General features: G+C 37.5%; 1 protein-coding gene across 3 annotated transcripts in view; it reads right to left on the bottom strand.

The window, feature by feature from the left end:
* SLC44A1 (solute carrier family 44 member 1) overlaps positions 1–17,418 on the bottom strand; it is a 200,823-nt gene that overhangs the window by 46,752 nt on the left and 136,653 nt on the right. For 2 of the 3 annotated variants that reach the window (XM_042963840.1, XM_042963839.1), the window contains exons 13-15: positions 13,244–13,381; positions 4,825–5,061; positions 2,738–2,818 (exon numbers count right to left, since the gene is read on the bottom strand). In XM_042963840.1, coding sequence (XP_042819774.1) covers positions 2,738–2,818; positions 4,825–5,061; positions 13,244–13,381 — 456 coding nt within the window. Of the gene's footprint in view, positions 1–214; positions 2,819–4,824; positions 5,062–13,243; positions 13,382–17,418 lie in introns of those variants that run through there. The other variant, XM_042963838.1, reaches the window with a different exon arrangement.

Raw genomic sequence — 17,418 nt, 5'->3', positions numbered from 1 at the left:
CTTTTCCTCTATAAATTCTTTCCTGTTGAAGCAGATGGCAGGAAGTTCTCTTTCTTAAACTTCTATAACATCACATTTGGTAAATCTTTCTAAAATCATTTTCAAAGATTTATAGGACGACCTCACAGACCTTCAGAGTGTCCTGAACTAGTGAGGCTCTTTCTCAAAAAAAAAAAAAAAAAAAAAAAAAAAAGTCCAAGAGGAAAACTGGAAGTACTTATATTTAATTCAATGATCCCTCGTCAAAAGGGAAATTTAAAACCTCACTTTCCTGAACATTAATTCTCTAGGCTAAAAGTAAACCCTAAATTAAAATATCCCATTAAGAAAGAAGATAAACAAGTGAACTTAACAGCAGATTGTACAGATACGGCTAAATGGGTATGGCGCTTTTACAGAACTTTTATCTAAGGGAATAACATGTGAATTAAATCAGGCAAAGACAAGTTAGCAATCCTGATTTCTACCAAACCCCAAGTTTTAACGAAGAATCTCTCAGAGAATTATTTAGGGACACATCCAAGATGCATAGTGGTAGCAGGGTCAACTCTTACCATTCTAATGCAAAAGAGAGATAAGAATCAGAGGTACTGATGTACTTAAAATATTTACTCTGTAAGCAACATCTCAACTTCTCTCCCGGGAAGTTTTTAAACTGCATAAAAAAATACCATTCTTAGGGACCAAATGCTATAATGTCCAAAACACCAGAAGCACAATGCACATAGAAGATATATTTGGAAACATAGTGGAGGGTTTTACCATTAATCTGCAAGCAATGAGCTGATGAGCAACATAAAACAAAAGCAAAAAATGAATGAAGATTTTAAAGCAGTGTTTCAGTTAAGGGGCATTAATTTAAAACTGAAAGCAATATTAGGGGGAAAAAATCTTCCTAAAGTTTTGGCTTCTGGTAGAATGCCACATAACCTGGGGATTTCTCCTTATATCATTACCTACGAATTAGAGGTTTAGGTAAGAGTCAGCATACTTGTATTCTCGTCTTCCACACTGTATCCTTCACTAAAGGATAATGCAGAAATATGTGCCAATTCATGGTCAAACTAAGCCAGTCAAGACCTCCAAATATTTCTCCCTTTTTAAAAATGATTATGACTGACAATTTAATAGAAGTGTCAATCACTGGAAAGACAAAAAAGGGGGGCAAAGGTAGTTCACATTTTAAAGATTTTATATTTTACCTTTTTAAGTTACACTGGGAGCCAGTTACTGAACACGTATGACAAACAAACAGTGGCAAGAAGGAAGCCTTCCTCATTTAACCATGCCACCAGAGGGTCGGCAGAATCTTCACTACCGTCCCCCTTGGCCAGGGTCAAGTAGGAGGTATACAGAAAGGGGGGGTAGAGAAGGCAAGAAGTCAGACCAGGGGGATTGCTGATGGTGCCCCTTGCCCACTCAACGGAGTTCTGGCTGGTGCACACTTAAAACTAAGAGTTCTACATCCTTTGACTTCCGATTAGAGTGATCTGTACCTTGGGAAATAAACATTGAAGTTTTGACTCTGACAATCATTAATGCTATTAACAGCAACACCAAAATAGGCCCTGGAGGGGGTTACGGAGGAGAGAATTTATATCTAAACATTCTGCTGAGGTTTTAATTTAGGTTGAATATGCAATTATTTTGCATATAAATATGGCCTCCCCACCAGCCAACCTCAAACAAACCCATTTCCTTTACTCTTATATACTTAAACGTGCTTGTTTTATGCAAGTTGGAAACCTATGAAATCAACCACTTATTAAACTTTATAGTTTAGTAAGAAAGAGGAGTCTTCATCTCACACTTTGGGACATCACGTGCAATCAGAAGGCACATTATTTAAAATTAGCTGTTTCAGGACGTAGGCAGTTATATAATATTTTTAGATAACATGCTGTTTAATAACAATACATTTGCAAAATAAGCAGTAATTACACAAATATATGTGAGGGTTATCTGTCATTATGCAGAGGTGAGAGTATCTGTGGCAAAAGCAACTCAGGATTCTCTTACACTGATTAAGTTGCCTTTTTTTCCCAAATGAAAGTAGAGTACTTAGAATATACATACATATCACTGACCAGAGATCATTGACCTTTCTCACAATTAAGCTGAGGTTAGAGAAGACCAGGTTGTTTTACTGAGTGGGAATGTGAGTGTTGATGGAGTAATCTTGTTTGCTACTGAAAAACAGCTTAAGAAACAAAGAAAGTACAATCCAGGCAACAGAAGAAAAAGTCAGCAAAGGGTAAAAGACAGCAACAGAAACAAACCAATATTAAAAAAGTGGGGAATGTGAATTTTAGCAAGTTGAAAGGAATTGCTAGTATCACTTTCCAAAATGATAAAAATCAAACTGTCATTTCAAGTGTACAACCAAATGTTCATTCCATTGAAAACCAAACATGTACAGCTAAAAATTAAAAGAAAAAAACCCCCAAAACCAGAAATGGCCATTTTACTTTAGGGACAAAAATTAGCCCCTGCTTCGTGATAAGCCCTGAGACAGATGTTGTTCCTTTCAGCTTACTTTTACAGAAGGCGGTCTCAGTTGTGACAAGAATTCTGCCATCCAAGTGATGGGTAAACACACAAACAGAAAGAGCAGCACATCCTGTGTGATACAGACAACAAAAGCTTCTCCTGAAGAAGTGCAGTCAGTGAAAACAGAGAGAGAGAGGAAGTGAAAGTGAAATTCTTGGAGGGCGGTCACCTCCTCATCTCCACCTACCATCGGCTTTAGCTCTCTGGCATCGGCAACGCCTCCCTTACCAGCTTCTTTCATTGCTTTTCTACTGTTTTCCACAAACTCCTGCAAAATATGGACCAAATTGCATAAATTCTTAGGTCCTTTCAGATTTTGGTTGGCAGATGAATTCTAAGGAACACTGACATTTTTAATTCAATATCAGTACACGGATGGCCTAAAACCAGAGCAGTGAATAATATTTAGTATCACTACACAACAGCTGCTAAATCTGTGCACATGGGCTGCAACTTGTGATATCTTTAGGACATCTTTTTTCCATCCATTTATTGTGACAATCTCACTTAAGCTCAAAGAGAGAATGTTACTTCTATCTGGAAGAGAAAATCCCTAATGCTTTCTTAAAAGATTGTTTTCTCATACTTAGATTATTGTTCTATTTGTTGTCTGACTTTTTCCATATCAAGGTTAAACAGAAAAACAAGAGCGTTTTATTCCATAAGCCCTCTCTTTAAACTAGCCCTAGCAGGTAAAAGAAAGCATTGATTCCACTAAGCGCAGAATACTGTTTTTACCCAACCATAAATAAGCTACTTTAAAAAAATGTCTATCTGGCTTTGAAATTACTCCATAAAGCAGGAAGACAGGAAGTAACAACCAGAACCTGTGGTCAAAAGTAGTTAAAATGGGATTATGCCCCAAAGAAATGTTTCTATCATGTCCAAGTTTATGGAGCACTTCTCCATTAAATATCCTCATCACTCTTACTGAAAAAACTAAAAGAAGAAAAAAGTATTTTTTGTTACTCTGCTCTGGATCAAGGGTTTAAGACACAAAAAACAAATTCTCCCTCTTCTTTTTTTTAAGTTTTTAAAAATTTATTTTTCATTCATTCATTCATTCATTCATTCATTCATTCAGGTAATCTCTACACCCAACATGGGTCTCAAACTTACAACCCCAAAATCAAGAGTCGCCTGCTCTATCAACTGGGCCAGACAGGTGTCCCCAAATTCTTCTTCTAAATGTCTTAATCAGAAGGGAGATGGAATGCTCACAAGTCAAATTCCATTATGAAAACAACCAGTTAGAAATATAATTTAGACATTACGAAAATGTCCAAAATTTAGTTGATGGTGTTTTCAGTGAAAGAGATAATCAGTACCCAATACGTCCATTAAATCATTTGAAATTTCTGCAATTGAAAAAAAAAATCTATCTTATTTATTAACACATTTATTTTATATTTAACTAGATAAACCAGGCTCCTGGAAGAGGACTTGTTATCTCAAGGTCTAATGTTTACCCTTCAATATTACCTACTCTTCAGATAGGAATATTTCACAGCTTAATGGCAAAGTACTATTATTAAGAAGCATCCTTATTTTGGGAGCATTTGACATGGATAATAATATTTGAATCATTTAAATAGCTTCTAAAGTTTTAAAATTTTTAATTGAGATTCTAATACAGGGAAGCTGCAGAGGCTAGATAACTAAAGAATCGGAATATAATATCTGTGTAAAAGTTCAGATCTTGACTAATGGAAAACAGTATATAATCTATCAGTCCTGAGTCTGTTAATCTGTATTCATTACAAAACACTTTCAGTTTGGCCTGGCATACTTAGGATAATGACTTCTAATGGGGCTGACAGCAATACTATTTGGAAAGGTGGTAGACGGAAAAATATAGGCAGGTGCTACCACCGGAGAAATAAAGACTTTTTGTCTTTGAGTTCCACTTCAAGAAAGGGCACTTAGGACATCAGTGGTCCAATGTTCCAATTCAAGGACTAAAATTCAGGTTGTAACAAGTCAATTCTAATCCATCTAAATGCAGAGAGAGAGGGAGCAGTATGAAATAATGTGAACTCAGGACTATTAATGGGTATTGCTCTAGCTAGGTGTATATATATGGTCTCATCCATGCCAAGAGGACCTTCCTTCTTCCCTGATTTCCCCAAGACTAACCTCATTCATGAGCCCTACAGGTTTAATTCTAAATTACTCAGCTGCATATAACAGGAATTAAACATGGAGAAGGTTTTGCAAAATATTTTTACTAGTATGTTTACCTCTAAAGCAGTAGAGGGCGTTTGATATACTTACCATCAGCACTTTATCCATATAGAATTCTCTGCCAGGGCTCCCATCATTGTATTTTGTATCAATGGCAAAACACAAGAATAATACATCCACTACCATTTCGTAAATGGACAGGAAGCAATGAGCGACTAGGAAAGCAAAGAGGCAGACGATGATCAGAGGCAGCACCCATACTGTGTAATCTTGCTGGTAGTTGAGCAGCATAATCCCAGCCAAACCCGTGCTGCAGACTATCAGCACCTGAAGCAGAGAGAACAAAGAACACATTTAATATCCTACCATAGAAAACCACTATTTCTTCATCATTTGCAGACTTCAAATTCCCTTTAATATTATAAACGCTGGCTGCATACATTCATTCTACTGCAAGCTACAAAGGATAATTCATATATACCCATACACACACATATACATGTATATCACATAAATAAAAAATAATCTTTTAAACACTTCTGGTTTACATGAAAAATAGTCATGTTTCCAAATGTTATGCTTGTTCCTTAAAACTTCACGTATTTAAGCACCTGTGGCAATTTTTAAGACAAATGTATGCATGCATATTTTATTTAAAAAAAAATTTTAATGCTTATTTAGTTTTTGAGAAAGAGAGACAGAGAGAGAGAGAGAATGAGGGAGGGGCAGAGAGAGAGGGAGATACAGAATCTGAAGCAGGCTCCAGGCTCTGAGTTATCAGCACAGAGCCCTACGCAGGGCTCGAACTCACGGACCGTGAGAGATCATGACCTGAGGCGAAGTCGGACGCTCAACTGACTGAGCCACCCAGGCGCCCCTATGCACGCATATTTTAGAAAATAGCACTATTGCACTCAGAATAAAATTATTGACAGTCCAGGGTATTGTACTTTTATATATATGAAATAGTATTATATAAATAAATCATTAAAAGCTATTCATTAATATTTATAGTAGCATTATAAATGTTTCATCAATACTTAGCCGCATAATTTCATCTTATGGGTGACTTAAAATTTGACCATTCTCCTACAGTTGGAGACTTATGTTGTTTTCTGGTATAAATAATGCTGCAACAAACATCTCTAAGAGTTTTTTCTTTGTTTTGCATTTTTTCAGAGAGAACATGTGGTAAATTTAATATGAGTCGCCATGTAGTTTAGATTTGGATTACCTGTGAAGAAAGAGGTTGCCACAAATATCCATCATAGAAGAATATAAGAAATAGTGAAATTGCTTATTGTCAAGAACCACCTACTCTGGTCCCTCCCATGCAGCACTTGAATTTCTTGAAAAGATTCAGCTTTTCAATCCCTAGGAATGGTTTATGGCAAACTTTATCACCTTCATTTTATAGACTGGGAAACATATTCAGAGAGGCTAGCCAACTTGCCCAAGGTCACAGAGTAGAAGGGCAGATATCACCCAAATAATGCTCTTATGATGCCAAATCCAGCCCTCTTTCAAGGTAAGAACTCAGCAAATACTTGGATATTGGTATAAAGCAGTAATGGGTTATACTGAATCCTAAATACACTCGTGCTCAGCCCTACACCTGGCCTAACATCCAGCATGAAATAACAAGAAAGAGTCTTCTAGAACCACACCAGCCTTTTCTGGTCCAGTGCTGAGAAGGAGACTATAAATTGACCTGTAAATTTTCAGATGATTTTAGGGAGCAAATCTGGGTCTGCCCATATTTAGATGACCCTCCACCATTTTTTGTGGCAAACACTCAGGAATTCTCTCTTACAGTCATTTACTTTCTGGGGTGACTTCTACAGATAGCTAATTATATCCATTTTCTTTCACTCTTTTTGGTTTTTAGAATGAGTTGTTTCTTATATTCTTCTTCAAATTTTTGACATCCGTCCTACAGAAGGACTGAGGTTCTTTATGCTCACTCTAAACCACTAAAAGTTAAGCCACATTTGAAACGTTAAAGTCAATTACAGGGAAAAGGTGCGGCTCCGACAAACTAGATGTTGAGACAAAATCTGTTGAAGTGGAAGGTTGGATACTGTCACATTGGAAACAACTTTAAGGGCCACCTGAGTGACTCAGTTGGTTAAGCGGCTGACTTGGCTTAGGTCATGATCTCATGGTTTGAAAGTCTGAGTCCTGCATCGGGCTCTCTGCTGTCATCACAGGCTTCATCGGTTCCTCTGTGCCCCCCACCCCAACTTACTCTGCCCCTCCCCCACTTGCACTCTCAAAACAAACAAATAAACAAACAAGTAAGAAACAACTTCAAGAATTAATGATATTTAGCCCAAAAGCCAAGGGAATGTAATAATGTAATAATTACTCCCAAATATAATGAAAGGGTGTCAAGCAGAGGATACATTAATGGTTCTCAAACTGCAGAAGGGCTAGGTATCACTTGGGGAGTTTGTGAATAATACAGATTCCAGGGCCCTACCCCCAGAGTCCAATTGGTTAGAGCTAAGATGAAGCCCAGCAATATGCATTTAAAAGGTTCCTCAGGTGGGGGCAGCTGGGTGGCTCCGTTGGTTAAGCATCCAACTCTCTGATTTCAGCTCAGGTCATGATCACAGCTTGTGAGTTTGTGAGATGGAGCCCCGAACTGGGCTCTGTGCTGACAGTGGGGAGCCTGCTTGGTATTCTCTCTCTTCCCCTCTCTTTCTGCCCCTCCCCTGTTCATGTGTGTGTACATGTACACATATACACTCTCTCTCAAAATAAATAAACTTTAAAAAATAAAATAAAATAAAATAAAGTAAAATAAAATAAAATAAAATTTGCCTCAGGTGATTCTGATAAAGTCTACAAGAAGTACTGGCTTAGATCAGTGATCTCCGTGGTGGGGTACACACACCCAAGGGAGTATTTAAGAGCACCTGGGACTTCAAATTATATTTCTCATTTATTTTAATTTCCTTTTATACTATGCTTTACCATGTATATATTAGTAAAAGCTGTACATATATCATTAATAAATGTAAATATATTAGGAAGTGTGCTCAAAAATTTTTTCTAATAGGATGCATGATTTTAAACATTTCAATGCTCCTGTTCTACAGGACACGTTTTTGGTGACACCATAGAAGAGAGTCATACACAGGGTAGGATGTGAGAAGCAGAAAGGAAAGGGTGCTAGTTTTAGAATCAGAAAGATGTAGATTTGAATCACGGAGTTAATACGTCTTAGTTTTGTGACTCCAAGCAAGTTCATGTAACCTTTCTGAATCTGTTTTTCCACCTTTAAAAGAGACATAAAAATACATACATCCCATAATTGTTAAAATAAGCATTCTGAAGGCATTTAACACAGTGCTTAGCAATCTTTGTTTGTTGCTTTCATTTCCACCATAAATCGTGCATTTGCGATGCCCTTTCCACATGGAGCTCATGTTTTAAAAGATTTTGTCAGTAAAATAGCACCTACAAGTAATAATTCATATTATCATTTTTTTATTAATCAACGCCAAATAAACTACCAATAATTAATGTTAGAAAAAGTATTATCAAATGAGATAAAATAATTTCACACAGAAGTGAAGAGCTTCAGATTTTGTGGGTTTTTTTTGGATAGTTTTATCGGGCAAATATGCAATATCTATGAGACCTGAAAATGGTGAAATAGTTTGTAAATCTCTGTTCTTACCTGTGAAGACCCAATAGGCCAGTGGTCACAGATCACAAGCCACTAAACTAGGGGAGATAAGATCCCTCCTAAATCTAATTTACCATTCCATGAAACCACTGGGGTTCCACAGAAATGGAATCCATGGAATTGTCTTCTGTTTTCTTTTATTTATTTATTTATTTATTTATTTATTTAAAAATTTTTTTAAACGTTTATTTATTTTTGAGACAGAGAGAGACAGAGCATGAACGGGGGAGGGGCAGAGAGAGAGGGAGACACAGAACCGGAAGCAGGCTCCAGGCTCTGAGCCATCAGCCCAGAGCCCGACACAGGGCTTGAACTCACGGACCGTGAGATCGTGACCTGAGTTGAAGTTGGACGCTTAACTGACTGAGCCACCCAGGCGCCCCTCTTCTGTTTTCTTTTAAATTCAGGGTTTTTAAAATTAAATTTTATATTTTGAGACAATTTTGAATTCACATTTCATTGTAAGAAATAACACGGAATGATTTCATGTACCTTTTACCCAGTTCCCTTCAACAGTAACACCTTGTCAAACTAGAGTACAATATCACAACCACAGTATTGACATTGATACAGACAAGGTACAGAACATCTCCATCATAACAAGGATCCCTCACTTTAGCCTTTTATAACTTCCCCTATGCCTCCCTGCAACCCCAGCCCTAACTGGGTGACCATAAATCTGTTCCCAATTTCCATAATGTTATCATTTTAAGAATGTTTATAAATGGCTCAAGCCCCATTTTGGAAGTAGAGCTTACTTAATTAAAAAAAATAAAAAGGTATGTAAGAGAAAATAATTTGGGGTACCTCCTGGCTCACTTAGACCATATGACTCTTAACCTCAGGGCCATGAGTTCAAGCCTCACGTTGGGTGTAGAGCTTACTTCATTGAAAAAAAAAGTATAAGAATGTTATATAAATGGAATAATACAGTATTTAATTTTCTGGGGTTAATGTTTTTCACTCAGCAAAATTCCCTCATGATTTATCCAAGTTGTTGTGTGTTATCCATAGTTTGTTCCTGACACCATCTTTTATAATGCTTATTCTGATCTACCTATGTGAACTATCTGATTAGGGACCATTTCTGCATACTAGCAGCTACTTTTAATTGCAGTGAGAAATTCTTTTTAAAAGATTTACTGTATTCTGTGATCAGAACTACAGTCTTAAAAAAAGAAAACTAAAGAATGTTTATCTTAGTATGTTGGAAACTAAAATACTTTCTTCCCCTCTTATTTTTTTCTCTTTTTTGGATATCTCAATTTTAAAAAGTAATCTTGGGGTACCCAGGTGGCTCAGTTGGTTTAAGTGTCCGACTCTTGATTTCGGCTTGGGTCATGATCTCTTTGTTCGTGAGTTCAAGCCCTGCATCAGGCTCTGTGCTGAGAGCACGGAGACTGTTTGGGATTCTCTCTCTGCCCCTCCCCAACTCACATTGTCTCTCTCTCTTTCTCTCAAAATAAATAAATAAACTTTAAAAAATAAATCAATCAAATAAAAAAAGTCTATCTATGTTTTAAAAGTAATTTTCTTACAGTGTTATAAGTTTTGTATTATTCAAACTTTCATGTTTCTGGTAAGCAATTTGGTAATGTACATCCAGAAACCTATTAGGTACTCTGACTCATTGGTTCCACTTCCAGGATTCTGGCCTCAGGAAATAAGGATTGACACAGGCAAGGGTTTGCATACAATGGCTTCACTGTATCACACTTTATATTAGTAGAATGAGAACAGTTTAACTATAAAAAGAAAATTAGAGGTTTGGTTAAAGAAATGATGATACAATTGTATAACCATGTTTAAAACATTTTTAATAAAATAGTAAATGGTCATGACATAATACGAAATGAAAAGAGAGATTGAGGAACCTGGCTGGCTTAGGCGGTAGAGCATGCGACTCTTGATCTTAGGGTCATGAGTTCAAGTCCCATGTTGGGCGTGGAGACTACTTAATTAAAAACAACAAAAGTTAAAAAAAAAAAAAGAGATATAAAAATTGTCTTTTTTACCACATTGTTTTCTGTTATTCCGATATATGGCTTCTCTTTTATTTATTTATTTATTTATTTATTTATTTATTTATTTATTTTCGAGAGAGAGAGAGAGAGAGGGCACAAGCGAACGAGGCACAGAGAGAGAGAGAGAGAGAGAGAGAGAGAGAGAGAGAGAGAGAGAAGTGGGGCTCACCCAGGGCTCATGTTTTACCCAAAGCAGGGCTTGACTCACCCAATGCGGGGCTTGAACTCACAAACTGTGAGATCATGACCTGAGGCAAAGTCAGATGCTTAACCGACTGAGCCAGCCAGGCGCCCTCTTTTATTTCAATTGCTCTGTGTACATATGTTTTTATTTTAAGTTGCTTCACACCCTTCTTAGTAGCAGGGATAAATACAAGTATCTAAAACATAAAATAGACAATAGACAAAAAATCTGAAGCCTTCCTAAATCAGTCATATAGCATATAAATAATAGCAATAGTTGGTAACAGTAACACTGTTATCAACACTATACTCCTTGACACAGATTAACTTATTAAATCCTTACTATAAAACATTTCCTCTTATTGTAAAAACATGACAATAATAAATCCAACAGTCATAATGTAAGTTTAATTACAAATTTCCAAAAGAACTATGTGTACAGTTTTATCATTCTTTTTAGATGACAGTTGCCTGAGAACTTAACACCACACTGTGCTTTCCATGCCTCTCTACACCAAATATTTTTTCCTTTTCAAAAACACTTTCAACACACAGTGGCTGGAGTAACCTAAGTGTTTGGTAGTAACAGAATGTTTAGGAATAGCATCTGATGGGGGCGCCTGGGTGGCTCAGTCAGTTAAACATCTGCCCCTTGATTTCGGCTCAGGTCATGATCTCATGGTCATGAGATCAAGCTCCATGCCGGGCTCTGCACTGAGCGTGGAGTCTGCTTGGGATTCTCTCTCTTTCTCTCTCTCTCTCTGCCCCTCTCCCCTCGCTCTCTTTCTCCTTCTCTCAAAATACATACATACATACATAACAATAACAAAAAAATAGCATTTGATGAAATACTGACAATAATGAGAATGAATAATTATGAAGATTATCAAAGCAATATGAAAAATGTATATGATATAATGTGAAGTGAGAAGGACAGAACAAACTGGGATGTAGGCTATAATTATTATACCATAGAAATATAAACCTATTAAAAAAAACACTGGGAGGGCATATATAAAAATGATATTATTAGATTATAGTGATGTCAGCTCAGCTCAATTTTTCAAATTTTCTGAGCATTTTATGGTTTGAAATACAGATACAAAGAAATCCAATTATATTGCTATTTATTATTCTGCAGATTTTAATAGTATAGAAAAAATACCTTTTTTCAGATGCTTTAAGGATAGGTAAGTCTCATTCCCTCACAACTGTTTTTATTTATTTATTTTTTATTTTTTTTTTCAATATATGAAGTTTATTGTCAAATTGGTTTCCATACAACACCCAGTGCTCATCCCAAAAGGTGCCCTCCTCAATACCCATCACCCACCCTCCCTTTCCTCCCACCCCCCATCAACCCTCAGTTTGTTCTCAGTGTTTAAGAGGCTCTTATGCTTTGGCTCTCTTCCACTCTAACCTCTTTTTTTTTTTTTCCTTCCCCTCCCCCATGGGTTTCTGTTAAGTTTCTCAGGATCCACATAAGAGTGAAAACATATGGTATCTGTCTTTCTCTGTATGGCTTATTTCACTTAGCATAACACTCTCCAGTTCCATCCATGTTGCTACAAAGGGCCATATTTCATTCTTTCTCATTGCCCTGTAGTACTCCATTGTGTATATAAACCACAATTTTTTTTATCCATTCATCAGTTGTTGGACATTTAGGCTCTTTCCATAATTTGGCTATTGTTGAGAGTGCTGCTATAAACATTGGGGTACAAGTGCCCCTATGCATCAGTACTCCTGTATTCCTTGGGTAAATTCCTAGCAGTGCTATTGCTGGGTCATAGGGTAGGTCTGTTTTTAATTTTTTGAGGAACCTCCACACTGTTTTCCAGAGCGGCTGCACCAATTTGCATTCCCACCAACAGTGCAAGAGGGTTCCCGTTTCTCCACATACTCTCCAGCATCTATAGTCTCCTGATTTGTTCATTTTGGCCACTCTGGCACCTCACAGCTGTTTTAAAGGAGTTTATATGTAGTAACAATGACAGCTAACATTCACTGAGAATTTATAATGTATCAAGCACCATGTTAGGTACACTACATGTATTAACCAGTTTAATCCTTACAACCCTAAGAGTTTGGCTCTATTATTATCCCAGTTTCATAGATGAACAAACTGAGGCACAGAATGGCTATGTAGCCTGCCTCAGGTCACACAGCTAGTAAGTGACAGAGCTAGGATTTAAATCCAGGCAGTCAGGCTCCAGATATAGTACCCCTAACCACTAAGCAGGCTGTTTCTGAATTCTTTACAGACCGAATTATGTAAGGAGAAACATGTGCAAATTACTGAACTGTTGTACCTCAGTTTCCCCATCTGTAAAGTGAGGATAATATAACTTCCTTTACAAATTTATTGTTAGGATTAAATGAATACCATACATGTAAAGAACTTAGAACAGTGCCTGATGCATATTAAGGGCTTTGTAAGTGCTTCCTTTATATTACATATTTTACTTAATAGTTTTTTGATGGGCTAGACATTTTTCAAATGAAAGAATATATATATATATATATATATATATATATATATATATATATATATATATATATATAAAACTTCACTGTATGTCCCAGATAACATATTTGGTCTTACCTTGCCTAGGAATAACATGAAATCCCCCACTGTGTTGATCGCAGCCACTCGTAAAGCATTCTCCACAAGAATGACAAAGGCGTCCTTGGCGGAGGTGCAGAAGTTGGTGCTGTTGATAGCTGTGGCTGTGTATGCATTCTGGACAAGGCAAAAAACAATATTTTCATTAATAAATATGATTTTACCTCGTTAAGATATAAACCAAATACAGTGAACACACGGCTTATTCAAATAGTCCACAGTTGAACCCATGGCTTTGGTGAGGTACAGGTTAAGATTAAGTGCAAGGAAATACAAGACATTAAAAAAAAAAAAAAGTCTGATATGGTAAAAAGAGCTTTTGGTTGGCTTAGTTTTAGTCCTTTTTAAAACACTGACATTTATTAACACACACACAGATTTTTCTAACATCCGTTAACTTCTTCCCTGTCTTAGTAAATCAAACATAATTTAACCTTTCCTGGATGTCTCAGGTTCATCACTATGAATATCAGTGATGCATTATTACCATTTTAGTGATGCTTTAAAAGCTACACAAATATGTAAAGGCATAAGGAGGCTGTGCTGTTTTATCCGGAACATCTGCCATCTCCTCTTTGGTGTTTCCTTTCATGTTGTCACTTCTCACAGCTCTTGTGGTAGACAGCCGTTTGTTGCTCCCTCCTTCCTGGGAGCAGGACCCTGAATCCCCTTTGAGAAAACAGTCCTTCCCCATTCTCTTAGAGTCTGAGTCGGGGACACTACCTGTAGCTCTGGGGGCAGGCCTTGATCGATGTGAGCCAATCAGCATGTTCTACCCACCTTCTCAACGGTTGGTTCAGGAACTGGTACATAAACTCATAGAGCCAATGAAAGTAAAAGATGTTCCCTGGGGCTTCTGGGAAAAAGAAGTTTCCTTTCTCTTCCATGGAACTCCTGACAAAGCAGCTCTCTGACTTTCCTGGATAGCGAGATGTGAGGGCTGTGATGGCTGTTTTGCCAACACGATGGGAAGAACCCAAAACTGCTGGGGGTCACCATGTGTGATGGAGGGCGAGGCTAACATCATGGAGGTCAGAGCAGAGAGAAACCCATTACTAGCACTTGGTGACAGCTGTCACATGATGTCTGCATGATTAGGAACTAGCCAGATTGCTGGACTTTTCAGCCAGAGAAGCGAATACGTTGCTAAATATCTCTCCCCTCTCCTCCCACTCTCTCTCCCCCCTTTTCTTTGTCTCTCCTTTTAGGCCAGACTGAGCTAGCTTTCTGTCCCTTGTAGTACTGAGTCCCAGCTGACACACTTTTATTCCATTATACCTGCTTCTGCTCTGTGTCCTCTCTGACCCCAGTCACAGACTCTGATTCACCCCCCCCCCCCACCCTTTTTACACTGCATTCTAGAAGACGGCTGGCATTTTCTGGGAAATGTGAATAAGTACTATAACATCAAATACATCTGAATCTTAGGAAGGGAAAGTTTATAGACTTTGTGGCTAAAACTTATAGTCCTGAGGAATTTTTGGTCTAGTGCCAACTTAAATTGTTGGAAAACTGCTACACACAAAGGGCTTGCTTTACACTGTGTTGTCTATAAAGTTTTTTTTTTAGCTTAAATATAGTCGACACGTGATGTTTCAGCTATACAATATAGTGATTCCATAAGTCTATAATTCATGCTATACTCACCACCAGTTAGCTACCTTTTGTCACCATATACTATTACGATACCATTGACTATTTTCCCTATGCTGTGACTTTCATCTCCAGGACTTACTCATTCCATAACTGGAAGCCACCCCACTTTAAACACTGAACTTGGGAGAGACAGCCTTTAATTTCTGAATGTTCCTACTGTATGCTTGTTAGTTAATAGGAACCTGGTATGAAGGTGAAGTTTGAGTCACAAAAATTTAATTTGCCATCGTACAATTAAATTTGTTGATTAAAAATGCAGACTATTTCAGGGCCAAGGAATGAAGACTGTACTGAGTGGGACACACTACATTTTCAGCAATGGAGCAGCAGGAAATAATGATGCTCTTTTAAAAACACAATTATGATTTTAATATACATAATTCCATCAAACAAATTGGGGTAATTTACTATCAGAATATAGTACATTATGTTTGCAGTTCTTTTTATCTCAAAAGCTAATATAGAGAGTATTTTAAAGAAATGATACTGCTAAATTATTCTGGTAGCATTCGTTTCTGCCTTGCACTCATATATGGTCATCTTATCAGTTAAAAGACAGCAGGCACCAAAGAGTTAACTATCTAACCGCAGTGGTCCACATTTCTCCATCTTCTGTATAGCTTCTTTTGAAACATTCTGCCAAATGCCTCAATGACCTCAAAATAAACTACACTTTTGATCTTATGTAACAATAACTCTGTTGAAAAATGATGGAGGACTTCCCAGGCCTGATTTATTCTCAAAGAACCAAGACCGACCACTTCTCTACACACTCACACACACACACACAAAACCATTCAAATGTATTCTAAAGTAGAGGTTGGCAAATCTGACCTGCTGCCTACTTTTGTAAAAAGCAGTGTTAATGGAACACAGCAATGTTCATTTGTTTACGTGTTGTTTAGCACAGCTGTTTTCACGCTGTAATGGCAGAACTGAGCAATTGTGACAGAGTCTGTATGGCCACAAAGCCAAAAATATTTACTACCTGGTCCTTTATAAGAAAGCTTTGCCGTCCCTTGTTCTAGAGTATTGCCCAGGATCAATATCAACCTTGTTCACGGTCTATGGAACCCATCTTCTTATCCCTTTTGAAATACGAACCCCAGTTTCTCATTTCTAGTCTTTTGGTACCTTTCTCTACGTACAACCTTTCACTATAATTCTTCAGTTCAATGAGTGACAAATGTCTATAGTGATCTGAGACACAACATCCCATAAGGAAAATATCTTATTTTCCCTTATTCTGAGACATGATTAAGAGACTAATGAACCAGTTACTTAATAACAAGTTTTCAGGGGAAAATACCCTGCCATATTAACTATATATTGATTACAAGATGCTTTGTGAAGTCAAAAAAAAAAAAAAAAAAAAAGAAGGCATATAATGTCTAGAATCAGGGATATTGGAAAACCCATTTAAATCATGTAGGTACTGTCTTAAAACTTGCCTCCTCAATGAGGACCGACAACTCACTCTTAATTAATGTTATTTTACCCTTCCCAGTTTGAACATGACCTTCTTTGAAAGGGACAGAAGCAAGGGAGGATCCACATACTTCCAATCTGTCCTTTGTTATCATCAGACCAGCTGACTCAGAGAGGGCCTAACACCTCCAAACCCAACCATAAAAGCTGTTTTGCTGCCCTCATTCATTTTCAGAAGAAATTATTATTCCTCCTTTCTCACTTCTTCTCTCCCCACCTGGCCCCACACGTCCCATCTACGTTAAGAGTAGTTAATTTTTTTGTGGACATAGAAGGAGGCAGCAGTAATTTCTTCTCTCTACTCCTGCGTTCCAGTGTTGGATATGCTCACAGAAATTTAGCCTTCTTGGCAACATTCCTACAGATCTGTGCAACTCCTTTGTATTCAACCTCGCAAAAAAAGTTAAGTGGATATTTTATAAGCTCTTTCTTCCACTCCCGGGGCAGGAAGATGAGCTGCATGTGACATGCAAAGGTCAAGGTGACCTCTTCAAGGAGAAAATTGTGCTACAGATCACAGCAGGGCAATGAAATCTTCTTTCACTGCTTTACCTCCTAGTCTGAAAGGATTCGCATGAAGGTTCTCAAGAAATTCTGAGTTCTTTGTGGCTTTCCCTATTAGTGTTCTCTGAACTTTCTGCTCAACTACTTGAGATTTTTTAAGCCCACCTACCTCTTCCCTGACAGCCCTCCTGATCTTGAGCTAAACTGCCCACAGAGAACCATCAATGATTAACATTTAGCCAGTGCCCAACATCTGCTCAGGCAGGATATAGGCTTAAGACTATTTAATTCCCAGAAACAACATAAAAGGTGATCACCACCCAGGAAGATTTTTAAAAGGATGACAGCACAAGTGGTCCCTGGTAAGATTTTTGTGTGACAGGATGAGGTGAAAAAGTGCTGTGGAAGAAAATGTTAGGGTTGAAGGTCACTGTGTGGGTAACCCAGGCCTGCTTGGCCACATGTCCCAGAACATAGCTTCTACATTTGTCACACCTTTCCTTTCT

The sequence above is a fragment of the Panthera tigris genome, chromosome D4 (genome assembly GCF_018350195.1).
Source record: "Panthera tigris isolate Pti1 chromosome D4, P.tigris_Pti1_mat1.1, whole genome shotgun sequence".
Lineage (NCBI taxonomy): Eukaryota > Metazoa > Chordata > Mammalia > Carnivora > Felidae > Panthera > Panthera tigris.
This window is presented reverse-complemented; position numbering and strand designations above follow the sequence as displayed.